General features: G+C 41.3%; 1 protein-coding gene across 1 annotated transcript in view; it reads right to left on the bottom strand.

Moving 5' to 3' along the window:
- Nucleotides 1-19,989, bottom strand: part of NOTCH2 (notch receptor 2) — an 82,745-nt gene that overhangs the window by 29,415 nt on the left and 33,341 nt on the right. Inside the window, exons 6-16 of the mRNA XM_085068410.1 lie at nt 12,964-13,197; nt 11,991-12,146; nt 10,734-10,922; nt 9,475-9,588; nt 8,550-8,663; nt 5,030-5,263; nt 4,419-4,529; nt 2,567-2,759; nt 934-1,079; nt 310-429; nt 47-199 (exon numbers count right to left, since the gene is read on the bottom strand). Coding sequence (XP_084924536.1) covers nt 47-199; nt 310-429; nt 934-1,079; nt 2,567-2,759; nt 4,419-4,529; nt 5,030-5,263; nt 8,550-8,663; nt 9,475-9,588; nt 10,734-10,922; nt 11,991-12,146; nt 12,964-13,197 — 1,764 coding nt within the window. The remainder of the gene's footprint in view (nt 1-46; nt 200-309; nt 430-933; nt 1,080-2,566; nt 2,760-4,418; nt 4,530-5,029; nt 5,264-8,549; nt 8,664-9,474; nt 9,589-10,733; nt 10,923-11,990; nt 12,147-12,963; nt 13,198-19,989) is intronic.

The following is a 19,989-nucleotide window of genomic DNA, read 5'->3' as shown; positions in this document are numbered from 1 at the left end:
TTTTTAGATAGAGCTGGAAAACACAGAGCAATGTGCTGATACCCACTTGAAAGGCAGTCATCGATGTTACTGTCACAGTCCCCTCCAGTGAAGCCAGGCCGACATTCACACAGGTAACTGCCCTGGATGTTGTGGCACAGAGCATGGTTTTTGCAGGGCTTGGACAGACACTCATCAATATCCACTGTACATCTCTCCCCTGAAACATGGAGAGTCCAGGAGTGAGACCCCTCATAAAGCAGTGGCCAAGAGGCTCAGTGCCAGCACTGCTCAGCACTGAAAGCACAGCATGTTCCTCATCCACGTTACCTTCCCAGCCAGGGGCACATTGGCAGGTGTAGCCTTCAGAGTCAGGAGATTCTTGGCAAATTCCCGAGTTCTCACAAGGATTAGGGGAACAAGGAGAAACCACTACCTGGCAGTTCACACCTGGAAAGCAGAATGGGAAAAAACAGAAGAATATGCCATTAAGAGCTTGGGGCTTCTTGGAAGAATAAACAAAGAGGTTGTAACTCACATAATTATTCCACATAGCAGTGGACAGCACTGCCACATTTTGAAAAATCTCAGCAGAAGGAAAAGGAGAGCAGAGGACTCCCCATGGGCTCAGTGTAGAAGCAGCCATGGTCATTTTGACTTTAATGCTCCCCCAATTTCCAGTGCATTTATGCAAATTTCATAATTTACAAAGAAAATTAAGCTAAGCTTCCAGCAGGACATTTCTTAATGAGTCCAAACAAGGCTTAGACAAGGTCTTACTAAGTATTTTATCACTGTGTCATCGCTACAGGAACTGACTGTAATTTAACTTCATACAACCATGGCATTTCCTATCTTGATTACTATTTCCACGAAGGTCAATGAAAAGAAATGACACTAAAGATGCAATGAAATAAAAGGAAAAAGATAACAAACTTTTCTCTGAATTTTCACCTTTGAATCCTTTCCTACAGGTACATCTGTATCCATTCAACAGATCCTCACAAGTTCCTCCATTCTGGCACGGATTTGATTTACATTCATTCCCTTCTGTTGAACAGTAATCTCCTACCCAGCCTGGGTCACAGACACACTTGTACCTTGAAAGGCAAAACAGCAGTAATTTTAGAGCATTCTGAAGTAACTCCTCTACCAGTTTCTCCTGCAAGTTAGTTTTGGAGAGAAAATCAGAAGAACTCTCTTTAGAAGAGCCCTAAGTTACTTTACATTGCTTACCCAGCTGTATAGTTTTGAAAATACTGAAAATAAACCCGCCCTTAAAACCACACTTCTCTTGTTACAGTTTTCACAAAGTGTTCAGTCAACCAGCAACATGTTTCTGCTTTGATAAGACCATCTCAACATATTCAAACAAAGACAGAAAAAAAAAAAAGGAAGATTAAAAAAAGTGGAGGGGAACAATAGGGTCCAAAGATAACTAGACTGATTTAATACCAAATAGTGGTTTCAAATGAAAACAGCTGGCTGGGAGCAGAAGCAATCTTCTCCATCACGTTTCAAAATCTGAAGTAGAGCACACTCCACCCATATGACGTAGAACCAACGAATTGGTGAATCACCCTGGATTCAGGCCACACAGAACACGCTGCCCTCTCTCCCTGTCCTGCAAACACAGCTTCTTTTACCTGGCACAGTGTGAGGTGTGCGTGGGTATAAATGTGAATGCAGGTGGCGGATGACAGACAAGTTGAATAAAAATCTGTTTTCCAAGCTTACACAGAGGCTGAATTAGCAATAAAGGCAGCCTTCCTGCCAGATCCAGGGAAAGTGCTGCATCCTGCCCTACAGAGCTACCCACAGCAGTAAATCACTTCCTTGCCCAAGTGCTGACAATGTATCCCAGGATGCAGCACATATTTGGGAGGCTATTCCATGTATAGTTGAGAATTTTCACAAACAAAACATCACCAGACTTACCATTACCAAAAAGAAGTCTGATTTAAAGCTCCCAAAAACTAGCATTTGGTCTTCCTGGATGGGAAGATTCAGAAGTAACTACTGCCATCAAACTAGCCAGAGAGAGCTTTCCTTTCTTCTTTCAGACACATAACAATATGAGTAAAGCTGATAAAATCTCAGTCTTGGACAAAGTGTTCTGAGTCAAATATCCATCCCTAGTGCAAAAGTTGTCAGCCTGTTCCTTGATACAGTGTTTGGTTAGGATGAACAGCACTAGCCAATAAAGATAGTCCCCGTGCTCAATGCTTTAGGGTTTGATGGAACAGATAGCTGCTGCTTCCCACAGCTTTAATTTGGAACCATTCCTTTAATTGCATTCACTGAACTCACTAGAATCACCAAACCCTCCCTCTAGATGGTGGCAGTGCACCCTGCACTACATGCCCATGCAAAACCAGCAAACAGCACAAGGCACGACAGAAACACCTATGCTGAAACACCACACCAGGCTGCAGCTGGTGAATGAAGGTCTACACCCAACTGTGATTATGTGACAATAAGCTTGGATCCTAACCTGAGAAATTAGAGAAAAATCAGAAGTTGGAAGTCCGGACAAAGCAAGAAACAGTAACATAGAAGGCAGCAGGTAGGTTTAATGAGTACTTACCCAGTAGCAATGTGAGTGCAGTTGCCATGCACACAGGGGTTACTGAGGCAGCCATCTGCCTGGGACTGGCAGTGGGGATGGTGGAAACCCTCAGGACACACACACCGAAAGCCATTCACCTCGTTTATACATGTCCCACCATTGTGGCAAGGGCTGGATGTGCATTCATCGATGTCCGCATTACAACGTGGGCCTAGAGAAAAAAAACAATGCTTACTGAGTAGCATTCCTTAAGAGTGTTTGCTTTGCATGTCTGCAAGAACACACACTGAGACACAGCTCAGGGAAGCCAATGCAACAGCATGGAGCTCACATGCCTCCATGCTTTAACTCAAGCCAAGAAAAGCACTTCTGAAAGATGCAGCACTTTCCTGTGCCTGGAAAACAGCACTTCCACTCAACAAGTATTTACAAACCATTCAAGAATCTCCACTAAAAAATCACCGGTTAATAATGATTAGGAAAGCAAAAATCACTCAGCTGTATCATGCTTGCAACAAACCTCTTGAGCTCCACTTGTCATAGCCCTGCTCCTCTGCTTTGAAGTACCTACCCTTTGAACAACCAATACTGCCCAAATGTCTGCAGTAAATACAGTTCTTGTGGTTTATTGCGCAAAAGGGGCTCTAAAAAACACCGTTTCCTGTTTTGCCTGCCTCTGATTACGACTGCAACATCCTTGAAGTAGTGACCAAAAGGTCTTGTGAGGCTGGAAAGCTAAACAGAGCGAATGATGCAGTAAGTTGAAAGCACTTTTAACATAAGGAAATGACAAAGTAACAAGACCCCATGCAAGCCAGCTCCTTGAAGACTGGAATATGCCAAGTCATCATATTACTGAATTACTTTAACAGCATAACAGTATGAAATCCAGCAGGATAACAAATATGGTATGGCAACAACAAAGAACAGTGGAAGGCATGAGTGATCAGAATCATCCCTCATCATCTTCTGGGGATTAAAGACTATCACCATGCCAGAGCCATAAGAAGGAAGGAAGGAGCATCAGAAGTTTAGAGAGACACCAAGAGAAAAGCTCAAGACACATGAAACCTTTTAGTGCTCTTTCTAATGCATTTCAGATCTATTTTAATTAAAATCATTCAGTAGTAAACAGTAACAAACGTGATGAGAAAACTGCTATAAACAGTACCAACTGCCTCACAACAATTATTTTAGATTACCCTACATGGCTCAAAACACAAAGTCCATGATAAACAGTGGTGAAATGTGCTTTAGTCATCAGAAATAGTCCCGATGTTGACTTACAGATCTAGACATGGATCCAGAAGTATCTAACCACTTCTTTTTTCAGCCCTACTCTTACTGTACCAGAGAAATTTTATAGTTTAAAAAGAAAACAAAACAGACCATGCTATGAAAAAGAAGTACTGAAAAAATCAGGTCATTCATCTGGAGACTTCAGAGTGGGAAGCAACTCATGGGAATACCAAGTTAATGCTTTGATTTCACAGAAATAGAAAAAACTGTTCATGGTCAAAGCCCAAGGTAGTGTCTAATCAAACACCTCTCTATATTGTCCACAACCTCTCTGCCCCTGAAAAGAGGCTGTAAATAATAAACTGAAGTCACATGGGTTTATTTGTTATAAAACCAAGAACCATGAATTGGACTTAATTACCTAATAGGAATGGCATTTCACAGCACAGATTAGGCCATTTTTCTGCTTGGTAGAACTTGCTGTAATGTAAGATGCTGAGATCCAAAGATTAGAAGGATTTACCAAGATACCAACTGAATCCCTTGCAGTCAGTATGCAAAGAACAGCTTCCCTGGCTACTTGGATAACTATCTTCAAAACAATTCAAAGCTCTTGGGTAGCTGACCTTACCTGTAAATCCAGGTTTGCAGGCACAGTTGTAGCGATTAATGCCATCAATACAGTCCCCGTGAATGCACGGGTTACTGGCACAGTCATCGAAGTTATTTTCACAGTTTACTCCTGGAATAAAAAAAAAAGGAGTTAGAGAAATAAGGGGAGGGTAAATCTTACAAAGAAGGCAACAAAACTATTTCCCCAGTATAGCCAAATTAAGAATCCCACCTGCCTCGAAGTCACATTGGGGGCAACTCAAACAGGTGATGATGCAGAAGCACTGCAACACCAAGGAATGTCACCTGAGTCACCAGGTGCTGACTGAATAGCATCCTGAACTTGTACTTAATGTTTAAACAAAGGAATAAACCTTTTTCAACACTATGCTTAATTTTTCTGCATGCCTGAATTTTTTTGGAGTGAAGAGGAAGCAAATTCTCCCAAGATCAGATGCAGTACCAGTGAAGGTTAGACAATCCAAACAAACACACCAAAGTTCAGCAAGGAAAAGTAATGTGAAAATGACACTCTCATACCATAAAATGTCTCAAATTTAACACACATTAGAAATAACTAAATGCTTGAATTCTGCTTGAATCCAAGCCTTGCACTCATGTTTCCTGTACCTGAAGTGCCCAGCAAACAGTTGCACTGGTAGCCATTGACCAAATCGATGCAGCGCCCTTGATGGAGACAAGGATTGCTGTGGCACTCATCTATCTGCTCGCTGCATATGGCACCCATGTAGCCAGGATTACAGATGCATGTGTATGAATCTATCCCATCTTGGCATTCCCCGTGGTGGCATGGATCAGGATCACAGTTGTTGATATTCTCCTCACACAGAAGGCCAGTAAAACCTGAGGGAAAACGATGAGCAGGAGTAAAAAAGAAGTTCACTGGTAGGATGATGCAGTGAATACAAGGCAGGTATAGAAAGAATTGTATCAAGAATCAGCAAAGTGGCAGAGAGCACAAAGGGTAACTGGGCACCTCAACTGCACTTCCAGCCCTGGAAAACAACACTCTGCACTGCTCACAGCATTACAGAAGGACATCATGCATGGAGAACCCTGGCACTGGAAGTAGTCACTTTCAGTTTATTTGGAACAGTAGCCATGAGAGGAAACATGTAAACTTCTGTGAGAAATATTTACTTGCATCAGTATAAACTATCCAAAGGCACACTCCTGCCATTATTTCCTCTACACAATAACAGGAGGACAGAGGGAGCCTGACCTTGTTAGAAGGAGAAATAACTGTGAAGATGCTGCTGAAACCTTCCCAAGGGAACTCCCTTGACTCATGTCAAAGCTTCCGCAGCTCTGCTTATTAGAAAGTTTCTTGCCTCTCTCATTGGGAAACCCTTCAGTAACTGCAATCAAGCACCAACTGCAAATTTATCGAAGACTGCATGCAACCTCTTGGTTAGGAGCAATGAAACAAACCGCAATTGGCCTGTTTCATTCTGCTTCAGCTGGGAAACATCCTGAGCAACACAGAAGGACAGAATCTATTCACAAAAAGGGCTAAAACAACAGTTCAGGAAGCTAAGAGCAGCAAACAACTTCCTCAAGAGCCCTGCCTTCCGTGATGGAGTAGAGCTATATGAGACAGGGACAATTTCAAGTAAATGGTTTTCAGAGCTCAGGTTTTGGAGCAACAGCTCACGCTGCCTTCCAGCAGCTGATGATTAGGAAGGTAGAACTTCAAATTTCAAGACACCAACTGGAGACAGATACAAACCAAGCTGCAGGGAATTTCAACAGCTGAAGAGTGGTTCTCACCTGAGTATTATAAGTGGATAAGAGGCTCCCCATTTTTCATACAGGTTTGTGGTTATTTCTGTGGTCAAACATACCAGGTGACGGCTAACATTTCCAAGTTCTGCGAACGTATGCTTGGATGAATGGGTGTGGAAGTGGGTGGGGAGAGGGAAGGGAAGCTAGTTAGAGAGATGGATATAAAAAGGTGTTAGGGAAAGAGGAAAACCAAACCGATAAGGGGACAAATGGTGGCAGGGGGGGAAAAAAAAAAGAGGGCAGAGACAAATGAAAGAGGAAAGACCTGAAACAACTCAAGAAAAGAAAAGCCATGATCTACCACTGGGAAGGAGAAGTGGAATAATGCCAGAAGGGAAAGAAAAGACAAAAAGCAAGCAGTAAATAGAGCTATCTGTACAGCATTCGGCCAAACATTTTGCAGTTTTCAATCACGTTGGCAGGCGGCGATTACCATTCCGGGAACACATCGCTCGTAAAATGAGATTAATACAGCAAGAACACACTCAAACATGGTTGTCCAGTAACTGACCTGCCCCCATGAAGAATTCCACATTTCAGTCTTATAGAAGGCTGTCAATATCAAATATAATACTTAGCATACATTTGTTTGAAAGTCATTACCTTGCCTGCTGTTGTAGCTCAACTGAGCCACTTATAGATCAAGTATATTTCTGGATCTCTTAACTGAACATATGTCACCAAAACATGATTTCCCTCTTTGCAGATAAGGGTTAGACTAGGAAAAAAACATCTGAATATAGAACATGAGAACCCCTCAGACAGGGTTGAAAAAAGCCCTAATACAGAGTCCCTCTTCCATTTTCAAAGATTTAACCAAGGATTTTACCAAGAACTGCTGTTTCAGTAACATGCATTTGGTTATTTTCAGCCTGAAAATGCTCCACACATCATTTGCCTCCATGGAAGCAGCTGTCTTCCCTCCTCAGGTGGGAAACCTAGAATTTCTGTACTGCAGTGATTTATGCAGTTTTAGTGCCAAATTCAGAACCTGCTTTTCAAGGCACAGCTCTCCACATTGTTCTCCCCTACACAACCCAAAACCCTCCTAGGCCTGGTAAGCTCTACACTCTCAGTGAATGAAAGCAACCAGAACACACACCAGCTTGAGAAAGACTTTCTAAGACAGTTTCCAAGTTTGGAGAAGATTTGAGCTTTTACTTCTTTTTGCAAGTGTCTGCTTAATTTGTCACATGAAGTAATCAAAAGGAAAATTCTGACCACAGCAATTCCTCTCCTGGTCAGAACTACTGCATTCTCCTTCTCCCAAGTTTGGATTCTTCCAAATTCAATGCCTCTTCAGTAACTTTGGGAATGGTGGTGGAGACCATGTGTGTGAAAAACAGGCTATTTTCAGGCTAATTTCTGCTGCATTCTGTGCAGTGCAGAAAAGATTAATGAAGTCAAATTTGTCTTAAAATTTTGATTATTGGAATGATTCAAAATGAGAAAAGTTGCACATAAATCCAACCACCCTAACTGCACACTTCTGGGACAAAGGTAGCTCCAGGAACTCTTCAGCTTCTTCCCTAATGGAAGAGCTAAAGCCAAGGCATTTCAACCTTGGAATCTATGTCATGAGTAGTGTGTCAGGCACCATTAGCTGAAAGCAACCAAGAGTAGCTCCTTACTGAGAATTAGAATATAACAGCCCTGAACCCTCTTATTTGACCAGATGTAAAAATGAAGATAAAAACATATCTACATCACCCCTGGAGGTCTGAAGAAAATCCTATAATTAAACCTGATGTTTGTAAACATGTAATTCACCAGGCATTAAAAAAACCCACCTGAGTTCCAACCACAGCTCTATCAAAATTTGTGTGATACCTCACAAATCATTTTAACTACTGTTAAATACTGTGGTATTTCTTCCACAACTGTTACTGCATTTCAGTCTTAGCCTTTTGACATAAAATAGCCTGATGTAACACAAATCAGAATGCACAGTGGCACTGCTCTGTTCATGTTCTGCAAATGTACACAATATTTAATCTGACTTGGGAGAAAGAAAGGTAAGCCACAGGTAAGAGCCTTCAAGCTGATGTTTTTCATACGTGGATTCCATACTTTATACAGAAGAAGCTGTCATCTTCTGGGAAGGTGAAGATGAGGTTGAAAGGGGGAAGCCAGAACTCCCATCAGTTGTGAGCTTCACTGTCACAAGTGAAAGGCTTTCTCTACTTAAATACTGTGCCGTGCACAAAGGAGTGGACAAAGCTTCGCAACAAACAAGCAGCATTTCAGAGAAAGAAAGAAAGAACACTGACACCTTTTTGACCACCCTTTCATGTATTTAGGTTACATGTTATCTCTATCCAGGGGCTCTGAACACAAGACTGACCTGTGGCACACTGGCACTCGTAGCCATTGGGGTGGTCAATACATTTGGCTCCATTGAGACACGGCGTGCTGGAGCAGTCGTCTATGTCAATCTGGCACACAGCACCACTGAACCCTGAAAGGCAGAGGGAAATCCAAAAGTCACTTCAAGTAGTTCATCTGGACAGCTGCACTGTCAGGAATTGTCTATTAGCGAATCCTCAAACCCACCCAAATACAAGCTCAGCAAATCTACATTCAGTGGCATCATTAAGCACACACACCACGCCCTGGGTGGACTGGTTCCTCATCCAAACCACCAGCCAAAGGTTCTGTCTTCCAGGTCAAAGGATACTCAGCTTGGAAACTGAGATAGCCAAGTCAAACAAAAATAAAGCAGATGGAGCACAAGTGGTGTCCACCACTGGACAGTATGCCTGCCTGTAAAACTGAGAGCCCACCAATAAAAAACTTTGAGACAATCGAAGCAAGTAGCTAAAAATAAAACAGTGAATACATCACTAGAGCATTTTTCCTTTTCTAAGTGGAGCCCAATCCCTCCTCATGCAAGCAGCATAAACTATACTGATGCAAAAGCAGCTTCTACCTAAAAACCTCAGAAAAAGACAAAAAGCATGCAGAGGGTCTGATCTTTAAAATATGTTGAGAATCTCAGTATAATTTCCACAATAACAGAAGCTCGTGTTGCCAACTACCCTTTTAGATGAGGTGTCCAGCTGTATGTTTCTCAATGCTTACCCAGCTACAAGCACAATATTATTGCAACCAGTACAGGAGTATTCTTATTTAATAGTGATTGCAACTTACTAACTCAAATAGGTGCTGCCCTAAGAACAACAAACTCACAACAGAAACGTATCACCCACAACATCTGTGCAATTCTTGGTAGGGTGAAGCAGGAAAAACTTCCAGAAATAAAAACTCACCGGGAGGACAGACACACAAGAAGCGGTTGACTTTATCAAGACACACTCCATTGTTCACACAGGGATTACTTAGACACTCATCAATATCTTCTTCACAGTGAACACCTTTAAAACCTGTTAAAAAAAAATATATATATATATATGAAGAAGTGACTGAAGGCCTTAGACAGTGCCCTTGGAAGTGTAACTGCCTCTTAAACCAGTGCTGAAAGTCTAAACAGAATTTCATTGCAAGTTTGCAGTCTGGACAGAAACTACGAGGAAAGAATACACACCAGAGGTTAAAAAGGGATGTTGAATGTACAGCAGAAGTCTATGCTGAATTTACATCTAATGTTTTCTTCCATTTGAGAAGGGGTTATGTTCATTACTTTGAAAGATATTAATAACACCAATATATCTATATTTATCAATAATATATTTCTTTATATCAATATAAGGTAAAAGGTATACAAACAGCATATGGTTTTAGCTCAAGCGCTTTTAGCTAATGGCAGAGTACAAAAAAAACATTAAGAAGGGTGAAATACTTGGAACTAGAGTACAACCTTTCAAAACAGATTATAGATTAATAAATACTATATAAATAAAAATTCATTGCAGTTGTCATGGTATCAGATGATTATCTGCAGGCATCACAATTCTTTATTTGTACTTTATAAGTCTGTGCAACTGGCAACTTGCATCCTTTTCTTTTTTCACCACTTTCTATTAGAGTGCAAAATAGAAGACTAACATTAGTCATTGGTTACGTTGGCAATACAAATTTTACAAGCACAATTTCAATCACGTGACTTTACAGTTATTTCCTCAGGTCAATGGGAGCTTGCATTGTTTGGGGTATTTTAAGCAAAGAAGAACCCCAAACACCATTACTCAAAATCATCATTTGCATACCTGAAAATAGTCACTCTTTTAAAGGTTGCACCTGCTTTGCTTTCACAAAGGGAAGACTCTGCACATGCACTTTACCAGGTATAGTAACCAATATGTTCACACAAACTCAGCTCAGAAAGCTAACTTCCTTTGCTGATGTAGAGATTGGTTTCTTTCTCAATCCTCTAATTGCTTTCTCCCTCCCACACGCAAATGCCAAGTCCTCCTGGCTGGTGCCACCACAGCAGGCTCTCTCTCACCATTTAGCCTCACCCTTTGTGGCTTTGTGTTCCACCTCAGCAGAGCTGGCAGCCCTCCCCAAGCTCTGCCTTCTGCTTTCTTCCTTTGCTGGAAGCCCCATTTTTGTCAGAAGCTCCCCTCACCTGGCATACAGAGACACGTGAATCCTCCGATTTTATCCAGGCAGGTGGCATCGTTTTGGCACGGATTTGAGTGGCACTCATTGATGTCCATCTCACAGCGAGGTCCTGTGTAGCCCTTCAAACACTCACAGTGGAAAGAGCCCTCTGTGTTGACGCATTTCCCGGCGTGCTCACACGGATTGCTGTTTGCTGCAAGAAAAGTATATACGTGTGTCTGTGTGTGTTAAAACCTCTCCTCAGAGCAGGAAAGCCACAGCATTCTTTATTAGTCATGGTCTTTTCCAGTGGGCATTCCTTTCTGGCAAGTAATATTGGGGAAAAACTGTTCATCCTTCTGGGGAAAGGCTGCTGAAGGGAATATGTGGCAGTTACTCGCCTGTCAGAGGCAAAAAGGAGGATTGCTGTCACTACCAGGGACCAAAGGAGCAATTCTGCTCTGTATTACTAATGTCAGTTCTTAAGAGAAGGGTATCAACTAGCAAGGCTTAGAGAACTAATGATGCTTTCAAGGCCTTATTTCCAGATCATATTTTACATTTACTTCATTCCTGAGGCTGACAAGATGCCGCCACAGCCACAAAACAACCAAACTTGTCCTTTGTGTACTTTCAAAAAGGAACAGCTCTCTTGTCCAAGGCAGACTGAGGAACAAAAATCAATGAAATGCTTCTTTCCAACCCTTCCATGAGTGCTGGTTAGGCATTGCCTTCACGCATCACACTCTAGAAGCATGAACGAGCACTCACAAAACTGTAAGTAAGTCTGTAAGAGTCCAGTTAATCCCCAAAACAACACAACAGCATGCTATCAGAGAACTACAGCTTTAAAAGCCCACGTGGTCACTACTCTTGGAAGGCACTCAAAAGATCCAGCCATATTCTGGCTGTCAAACAGCCTTGATATATTTCTACCGAGGCCGTAGCTGCAACAGCTCCCACATGAACTGCGGTGCTTTCATTGTACCCTGCAGTTTTAAGGGACAGCTTAATTATCACATCTGTTTGCATGCACTCCCCACACAATGCTAAAGCTCTCTTACACAAGGAAGAATGGTTAAGCATCTCACTGCTTTTCATATCCTAGTTCAAACATGGACAACTATTCAGGCTCAGCCCTTTGCCCCAGGTCTCACACAAGGTTTAAAATGCATCTAAAGACACTGAAATGGAAGGGGGAGAGCGGGAAAGGAGTCTCATTTATGTGGAGCTATGACAAAATGTGTATTCTTGCACTCACAGAGAGCAAACAGAAACTCACCCATTGCACATTCATCCACATCCTCAGTGCAGTCTGCTCCCTTATGGCCTTGAGGGCAGGTGCAGATGTAGTTTCCATTCACAGGGTTGGTGTCACACAGAGCACCTTTCTGGCACGGATTGCTAACACAGGCATCATCCAAGTGGCACAGGAGACCTAAAGCATCCAAGAGTTTATTAGAAAAGAGAGATGTAGCAGTCAGACTGTATTTCACACTAATGCCATGTTCTGATATTTCAAATAGAGAGTCCCACACCTAGAAACCTGAGCAGTATCTTACAGGCTTCAGCCTATAAACCACCATGGGGAAATTAATCACACACAGTTATAGAATGTTATATTTGAATACAACTTCTGTTACTTTAGAGATGTCTTCAGCACTTCTTAAGCAGTAAAATGGCTGACCATTTTACTCCATCCTTCCTTGTCACAGTTAACTAACTCTTCTCTCAAACCAGCATGATAATTTTTCTGACAGATGAGAAGGTGCACATGAAGCTTGCTTTAATTCAGATATGCAGATTACTTTTATTTCCATGTAGTTAGGAGATACACTTTTACCTAACCTAAACCAGAAAATTTTCCACCATACCACTGAGGATACCCAGATCCTCTCTCACACACACACAAATACCTGAATTTGCTTTTAGACTCATACAATTATTTTAAGTGGCACAGAGCAAGTCACACTCATGTGCAACTTCTCAGGCAAATACAGATTCTGCTAAGGGCTAGAAAAAGCTCTGCTTTCCTTGCAATCTAAACTGTAATAAGTTTGTCTTTCAGCCTGATACAAATTCTTCTTTGTCCTAAGCTACAGGGGTTTAACAGGTCACGGACAGCACTTTTCTGTTTTTCCTTCCTGGTTTGGTGGCAAAGTGTGTAAAATAAACCCCCCACTTTAAACAAGTGCATAAACTCCAGGAAACACCTTCCACTCAGTGCCAGACTTATGCAAGTTTTCTGCCCTTACCTGCCTTTCCCTCTGGACAAATGCAGGAGAAAGAAGCCACTCTGTCGATGCAGGTGGAGCCGTTGGCACAGGAGGCAGTGAAGCAGTCATCAATGTTCTTGCTGCAGTCATCCCCACTCCAGCCATTGACACACACACAGGCATAGCCCCCGTTGTGGTTGGTGCAGGTGCCCCCATTCTGGCAGGCATTGGGCTGCAGCTGGCATTCATCCACATCCTCAGTGCAAAACTGGCCTGGTGCACAGAAACAAACAGGTTTAATAACACTTCACGCGCTCAGACTCAAGGAGGTTCTTGCACAGACAACATAACCAAAGGGAATGCTGTAGCTCAGCTTGATTGCCACTTCTTAATTCCAGCACACTCAAGTGCCAGAACTTCCACAACATTGTCATCAAATCAGGCAAAGACAGCTACCATCCCTAAATGACCCCAAAGCAGGAGCTAGACTGCAAATGACTTTAAAAAGAATGACTTTAAAAAGGCACAGAGTAAGAGCCAGCAAGGCAGCCTGCAGTGTATGAAGATACAACTGCAAGGAGGTGAGAAGCAAGAAGAATGAAGGGCTGCCTGCAGGGCAGCCAGAGTGACTAAGAGAGAAGATGGCATGACAAGAAAATCTTGGCCAATGTAGCGTCAACAGGCCAGCAGCAAGGAAACTGTTGTCAGGAGAACTTAATTCTTTCCTATATAATTATGCAATGAAGATTACTTGATGAGGAAGAATAGAATTCTTGGGAATCTTCTACCTGAAATACTCATTTTCCTTGCCCCAGGTATAGTAGACAACCATAACTACTTGGGGGTTTCGTGGTTGTTGAGGGGTTTTCTCTTTTTTCAGAAACAAAAGAAATATTCTAAAAATGTTCTTATGACTAGAAATATTAGAAGAAAACATATGTACACTCTCAGGGAGATTCAAGGAAAAGGACCAAAGGACCAGTAAGTATGAAATAATTTTCAAGGGATACTAAACTTCACAGTCACATCTATAAAAGCTCTGCAATTCACACTTACTAAAGCATTTTTTTGCTGAAATCCATCTTGCTGTGACATCAAAATCTGGAGGACCTACCGCTTGCAATAATATTTTGCTTCAACAGTTATTCATCTTCGTGATTAAAGTTACATAGTTTACTTTTAAACCAAAATTGCTTAGCTGAAGTTTCAAGTCATTTTGAGCTTCCTGAACAGATAGAATTTAATGACAACCAGCTCATTTCTTCCCAGGCTGGCATTTGGGTACACATGTGCAACCACATAATACTGGTCACAGTCCACAATCATCTTCTTGATAAACTATTTCTCCCCTTTCAGTTACATTAAAAACCCTCTAAGCACTGAGAACTTGCCTTTTGTTTTTTGTATTTTTCTACACTGCTTGCTAACTTGCTTTTGCCACCCTTTCTAAAACGCTGACAGGACGCACACAGCACCAGAAGATGTCCCTTTATCAGAAAGGGATTGTTTGATTGTTTGATGTGACCTTCCCCTCTTCCCCAGCTGACACCATCTCTTCTCTCATTATGTTCCAGGAGCAGTTATTTGGGTCAAGGCTCTTTAGTAAATATGCTGCTACCACAAGATTCTCTAATTTCTCTGGCTACTCTGCCTGCTGCACACGTAATTTGCATGGAATTCCCCTTCTATTCCAAGAATAAAAAATCAAGAGCAAGAAACAGATCTTCTCTGCCAATGCACCTGGGCTCCAGTTTATTCAGGCCTGCCAAATTAAAAATACTTATTAGATGTTGGTAAGTCACCTTGTTTATTAATGGCACAGAAATAATGATGCCAGAGTACAGACACACCCTCCTCCAATACACCAAACTGAAACATTTATCATGAGCAGGAATCCAAAAATGTCCAAATTTAACCCTCTCCATCTACCATACTTATGATTCCTTCTGTTTTCAAAGTCCTTAGATAAATCTTTGATCCTGTGAGACCTGTATTCTTTTTTCACTTAGTGGAAAAGAAATAAGTTGCACAACTGTGTTCTGTGCATATGTTCCATTCTCTGGTAGGACTACTTCAAAAGAAGAATTTTATCACTTGAAAAACCACAGTAAAATTTTGACAGCAGTAATAATTCCAACAGAGTTGAGTTTTCAGAATTAATCTTCAATTCCCAACTTGCTTAGTGAAACAGTCGGGGTGAAATCGAACCCTGGCTATTGTTATCTGTAAAACACCTCTGTGCACTGTGAACAAACAAACCATGCATTTGTCACACTAGTGGTTTGTTCAGGAGCTTTCAGTGTTGGCTTATCAGTGGCCACCCTGAAAAGAGTCAGTGAGCGGGGGCTGGTTCTGAGCAGTCAGGCGTATCTCGCAGCTCAACACAATCTACTTCCTTCAAGAAAAAATAATCAAGACGTTATTTGCTTATTATAGAAGTGATTTTCCTTCTTTTCTTGGAGGGGGCCCAGCCCAGATCAAAGGACATCCTTTTGGCTCAGCCAGTCTGAACCGCTGCCACCAAAGCGTGAAGAGGTTTTCAGCCACATCACTCCTCAATGCGATGCCTCTTAAAAAAACTCATTTGCCTTTTGACTGGCTGAACGGAACTCCTGAAATATAACATTTTGTGGACTTTTGGGGAGGGCGATTTGAGTGTGGGGGTACATGTTTTTAATTTGCTTTTTTTCACTTTTGGGGTTTTTTGTTGTTGTGAGGTTTTTTTTAAGCAAAGATGGGCAAACTACTCCCTCATATAAACTACCAGGGTTTGGTTCTGACTTCTCATTTCAGGTGTTACTATTAATATCATCACTTGGGACTTTATTTAGTTGGGGTTTTTTTACTAGTACTTATTTCAGCTTCTAGAAAGAACAGCACAAAATGACATCACTGATACCCCTGCAATAACCCTATGTCCTAGGCTATTCCATATTTCTGCAGCCCTAAATTAAAACACTTTTAAAAGGTCCATCAATGTCTTCACAAGAAAAAAGCAGAGCTTAAACTTTTTCAAGCAATTCAGCTGTATTTTAAAAACAGCACATTTGAGCTTCTTGAATCTGATCCTCACTCATCTTCTCTGACTTCTAATCCTCCTTTTGCAGCTACCAGATCACAATTGTATTTGTGTTTGAATTATGAACATGAATCAGAGTTCCAGCTTAATGCAGTTTGTTTCAAAAACAAAGGAAATTAAATATATTAAGAGGCATAAAGGAACAATTAGCTATTGCATTTTACTATTGAGTATTTTAATGAAAAGACCTTGTTCTTAATTGAAGGTTAGCTAGATTTAAAATCAAATAAGACAAAAGCTCTCTGAAACAGTTTACTTATGGGATGCTGTTTTCACTTAATTGTAACAAAAGAAAAAATAATTATTTGTTGCCATGTAGTTGGTAAGCTTATTTTCTGCTTGTTAAGAGTTTTAGGAAGAATCAAGTCTTTCATTCACAGAACTGAGATTCAACTTCCAAGAGCAAAGTCCATTATGGATTGTACAAACTGCACAGTGTAGCACACATCCCCATAACCCAAGTGACTTCAGAATGCCACAACTACTGAATGTTAATTCATCTAGCTGCAAAGTTTCTGTAGGTATGTCTTTTGCAATGCTCTTGCTAGTTTCAATTACATTTCTAAAAGAAATATAGTAAATGAAGGCTGAATTAGTGAAGGCAAATGTGACTACACTAACTGCACAATATTTTAATGGAAATGTAGAAACATACTTAAAAGACAACAAGAAAGGAAACAATTTACTCCAAGAAGGTAATAAAAACCTAGCCTGACCTTGATATTTGCAGAGCCTAGGAAATCAGTAAAATGCCGACTCAGGTTCTAAGTGACCTTGTACTAAGTAAACAGCTAGTCCATGTGGTATTTCAAAATTGAAAACCAGAAGTAGAAAAAGGGAACAGCCTTCAACTCTTAGTACTTTTTGCCCACTATGAAACTAAGTTACTTCCTGCATATTTCCCCTCAGAAAAGCCATATGGAATAAGTCAGACATGTTTGCTGCTTTGATTGCTCCCATATTCAGTGCCTCACAAACTGCAAGGAACTCCAGGAGCTTCTCTTTAATCAGGCACAGGGTTCAAGTCCTCCCTCAAGTAGTTGTACCAGATCTCATTGATGAAACAGTCAGCCCTTCTCCTTCTTTATGCCAGAAAGAAAATAAAGCCTGATTTATACAGGTAAGGCAGCACATAGAACAATCTTACACTGAAAGTGAGGAGCATCAGCTTGAACAAACAAGTCACTGAAACAGTCACCCTGGAAAGCAGCGCCAGACATCTCCAAAAGCTGATCCTACTAAACAATAGAGGGCTTGCATAAACCTCAATTCCAACTGCATTGATTCTGCAGCTGAATGCAGGACCTTTGAACAGTTCAATCAGAGGTCTTCATCTTTGGCAGAACAGGCTTTCCATAAAGAAGAAAATTTTCTTGGCCTCTTAGCAGCTCTCCAGTAGGAAAATCTGCTGATGCACAGCTGGAGTACCAGAGTACAAAGCTCCTGAGAGCAGATCTAATACACTTTAATCACTAAAAATATTTGGTAGGGCAAAGGGTGCAAATACTTTCCTGTGTCTTGGGGGGGGAAAAAAAAAAAAAAAAATTCCTTGAAAACTGAACTGGGAGGAGACAGCAATGTCGCATTTCTCTCAAAATCACAACCACCCCAGCACTGGGCTCAGACTGAACTGGAAGTCAGAATATCTTACAACTGTAGTGATACTAGAAAGGTGTGGCTAGCACAGGTCTTTCCCATGAGAAATCCTTTTGTGTTTTATAAATAAAGATAAAGTTTAGATGTTATCAAAAACAGTGTCCCAAGACTTGGATGGTGCAAACCTGGCCAATCAGGCCTAGGGGGAGGTTTTTAACTGACCAATCTGGGTGACTTTTGAAAACTCTATATATATGATGAAATCAAAACAATAAAGGTTTTTTCCTTCTTACCACTAAAAACTAACTTCCTTACTCTGCTAGCTGCTCAACAACAACAGAAAGGTAACTTGGTGAGAGTCACAAATCGGTCCTCGGGGTCTTAAGAGACTCACTGGAAGAGGACCATCAGGTTTCAAGAAGCTTTTATGCCCTCATCCACTCAGTAGCTCAAGAAGTTTGTCACTTATCTCAGACTAACACTCCAGCACACAGGAGGAGCTCATTAGCTCTCATGAAAGGGCTACCTGTGAACTAGAAACCAGATCTAGACAGAAACTCTCTGAAAGAGTAGTTTAATTCACAAAGTATTCCAAAGATTACTGTGTGGGTTTTGAATACCCACTGTAGATCAAGAAAGAACCCACTGTAGATCAAGAAAGCATGGCTCATTAGAACTGTTTGCATTTTTAATCCAAGTTTCAAAGGACTACTAAGCGAGAAAGTGAACAGCATCTTATCAAGACTCAAGAAGGGGCTAAGAGATAAGGAACACTGTTTGTATAAATGACCAAATCTAATCATGGCAGAAGGTCACCAGTGCCACACAGCAAAGGGCCATGCAGTTTCTTCTTCCCTATAACCACACTGTGTATATTCAGGATGCCAGCTGGCAGACTGCATCTGGCTTGGGAAGGACATTCCTCTGTCCAGTTCTGTCTTGTAACACAAGAAAAATGTCTGCATTGACAGTGCAACCCAACACATAGTCATCCATCAGCTCAAAGGTTAGTTTCCTCATGCTCCTGTGTGAGTCTCCTCAGAAACTGGAAAGGGAAAAATGCACAGAACCATTGAGTCTTCTAGGAAAATGGTATCTATGAAAAATACTTTAGCTCCTATGGTTTTGAATTGTGTATTTGTAAAAGCATTCATTTTCATCTTTAACCCACAGAACGATCCATACTCCTTGAAATAGTTTGGCAACATTTAACACGCACAGGCACCGGAGCATCTAATTAATGACCTAGAAGGCAATGAAACAGTAGGCAGTGGTAGCTTTAACAAAATAACATTTATATTTTCCAAGAGGAAGCCAGGGATTTCAGACAGATTGAACCAAGTGAGGTTGCTGGGCAGTGCAACAGCAGGCGAGGCTCAATGCACAAACGCCAAGCAAAATACAAAGGCAAACAGACTTGCTGCAGAAGGTTTGGGTTAGGCACTCCTTGAGGAAACATCAGCTTCCCTAGAGGAGCTCAGTGGGGACCTCTGCTCAATCACAGCTTTAATCAACAAAATAAACATCACTGAGCAGACATTTGACTGCAAGGAACAATAACTAATCCAAACACTTATTGTTGTGCAATGGCGATGGCGCAGCCTCAGTCAGGAATACAGTCAGGAATACATTCAGTACTGCAATGATTTTGCAGTACTGAAGCCACCACCTCTGAATAAAAAAGAGGCACAGTTTGTAGTCTGACAGATCAATGCAGAGAAGAATTTCCTAGGAGACTTATAAAGCAATTGCTATCCACAAAGGGAGTGTAATACATCAGTTATTGCAGGGAAGATACAGCACATGGCAAAGTCCACAAAAGAAAATATTTGATTGTTTATATAATTTACTTTATTGACACTAGGTATCTCAAAGCAGAGAACTTCAAACTTCCCTGAAAGTGGCAACATCTTTATACAGACACCTTTATACAACACCTTTGTAAAATGTCCAGAGCAATAAACATGCAATACCAAAAGGGATCCCAAGTGTGATGCCCAGATTGCATCCAAATTCTAGACCCTTTGACAAAGCCATCTCTACAGCTCCCTGCAGACAATCCAATTAATAAGACTGATACTTTCAGCTCAGTATGAAAGTAGTGAAGTGAAGGATGGCTTCAGGCACACACAAAATTCCATGGACTACAATGTTTGCACCTGCCATAGATGCTGTGTGTGTTTAGTAAAGGTCTTCCCTGCTTAAGTACTACAGTAGTTTCCCCAGAAAAAAAATTACTGAAGCCAACTATTTTTTCCTTTGCAGGAGTCTTCTAAAGAAGAAGGATCACAGTTCTCAAAAATGTGCTGCTTCCCCATGATCTCACAGCCTCTCTCTTCCAGAGCAGCAAAGCAGTAGCAGCCATTCCCAAACCTCAGGTGCTGGGTTTT

The sequence above is a fragment of the Lichenostomus cassidix genome, chromosome 8 (assembly GCF_008360975.1).
Source record: "Lichenostomus cassidix isolate B80296 chromosome 8, HeHo_3.0, whole genome shotgun sequence".
In the NCBI taxonomy this organism is placed as follows: Eukaryota; Metazoa; Chordata; class Aves; order Passeriformes; family Meliphagidae; genus Lichenostomus; species Lichenostomus cassidix.
The sequence above is the reverse complement of the archived record's forward strand: the minus strand, read 5'-3'. Positions and strand labels throughout refer to the sequence as shown.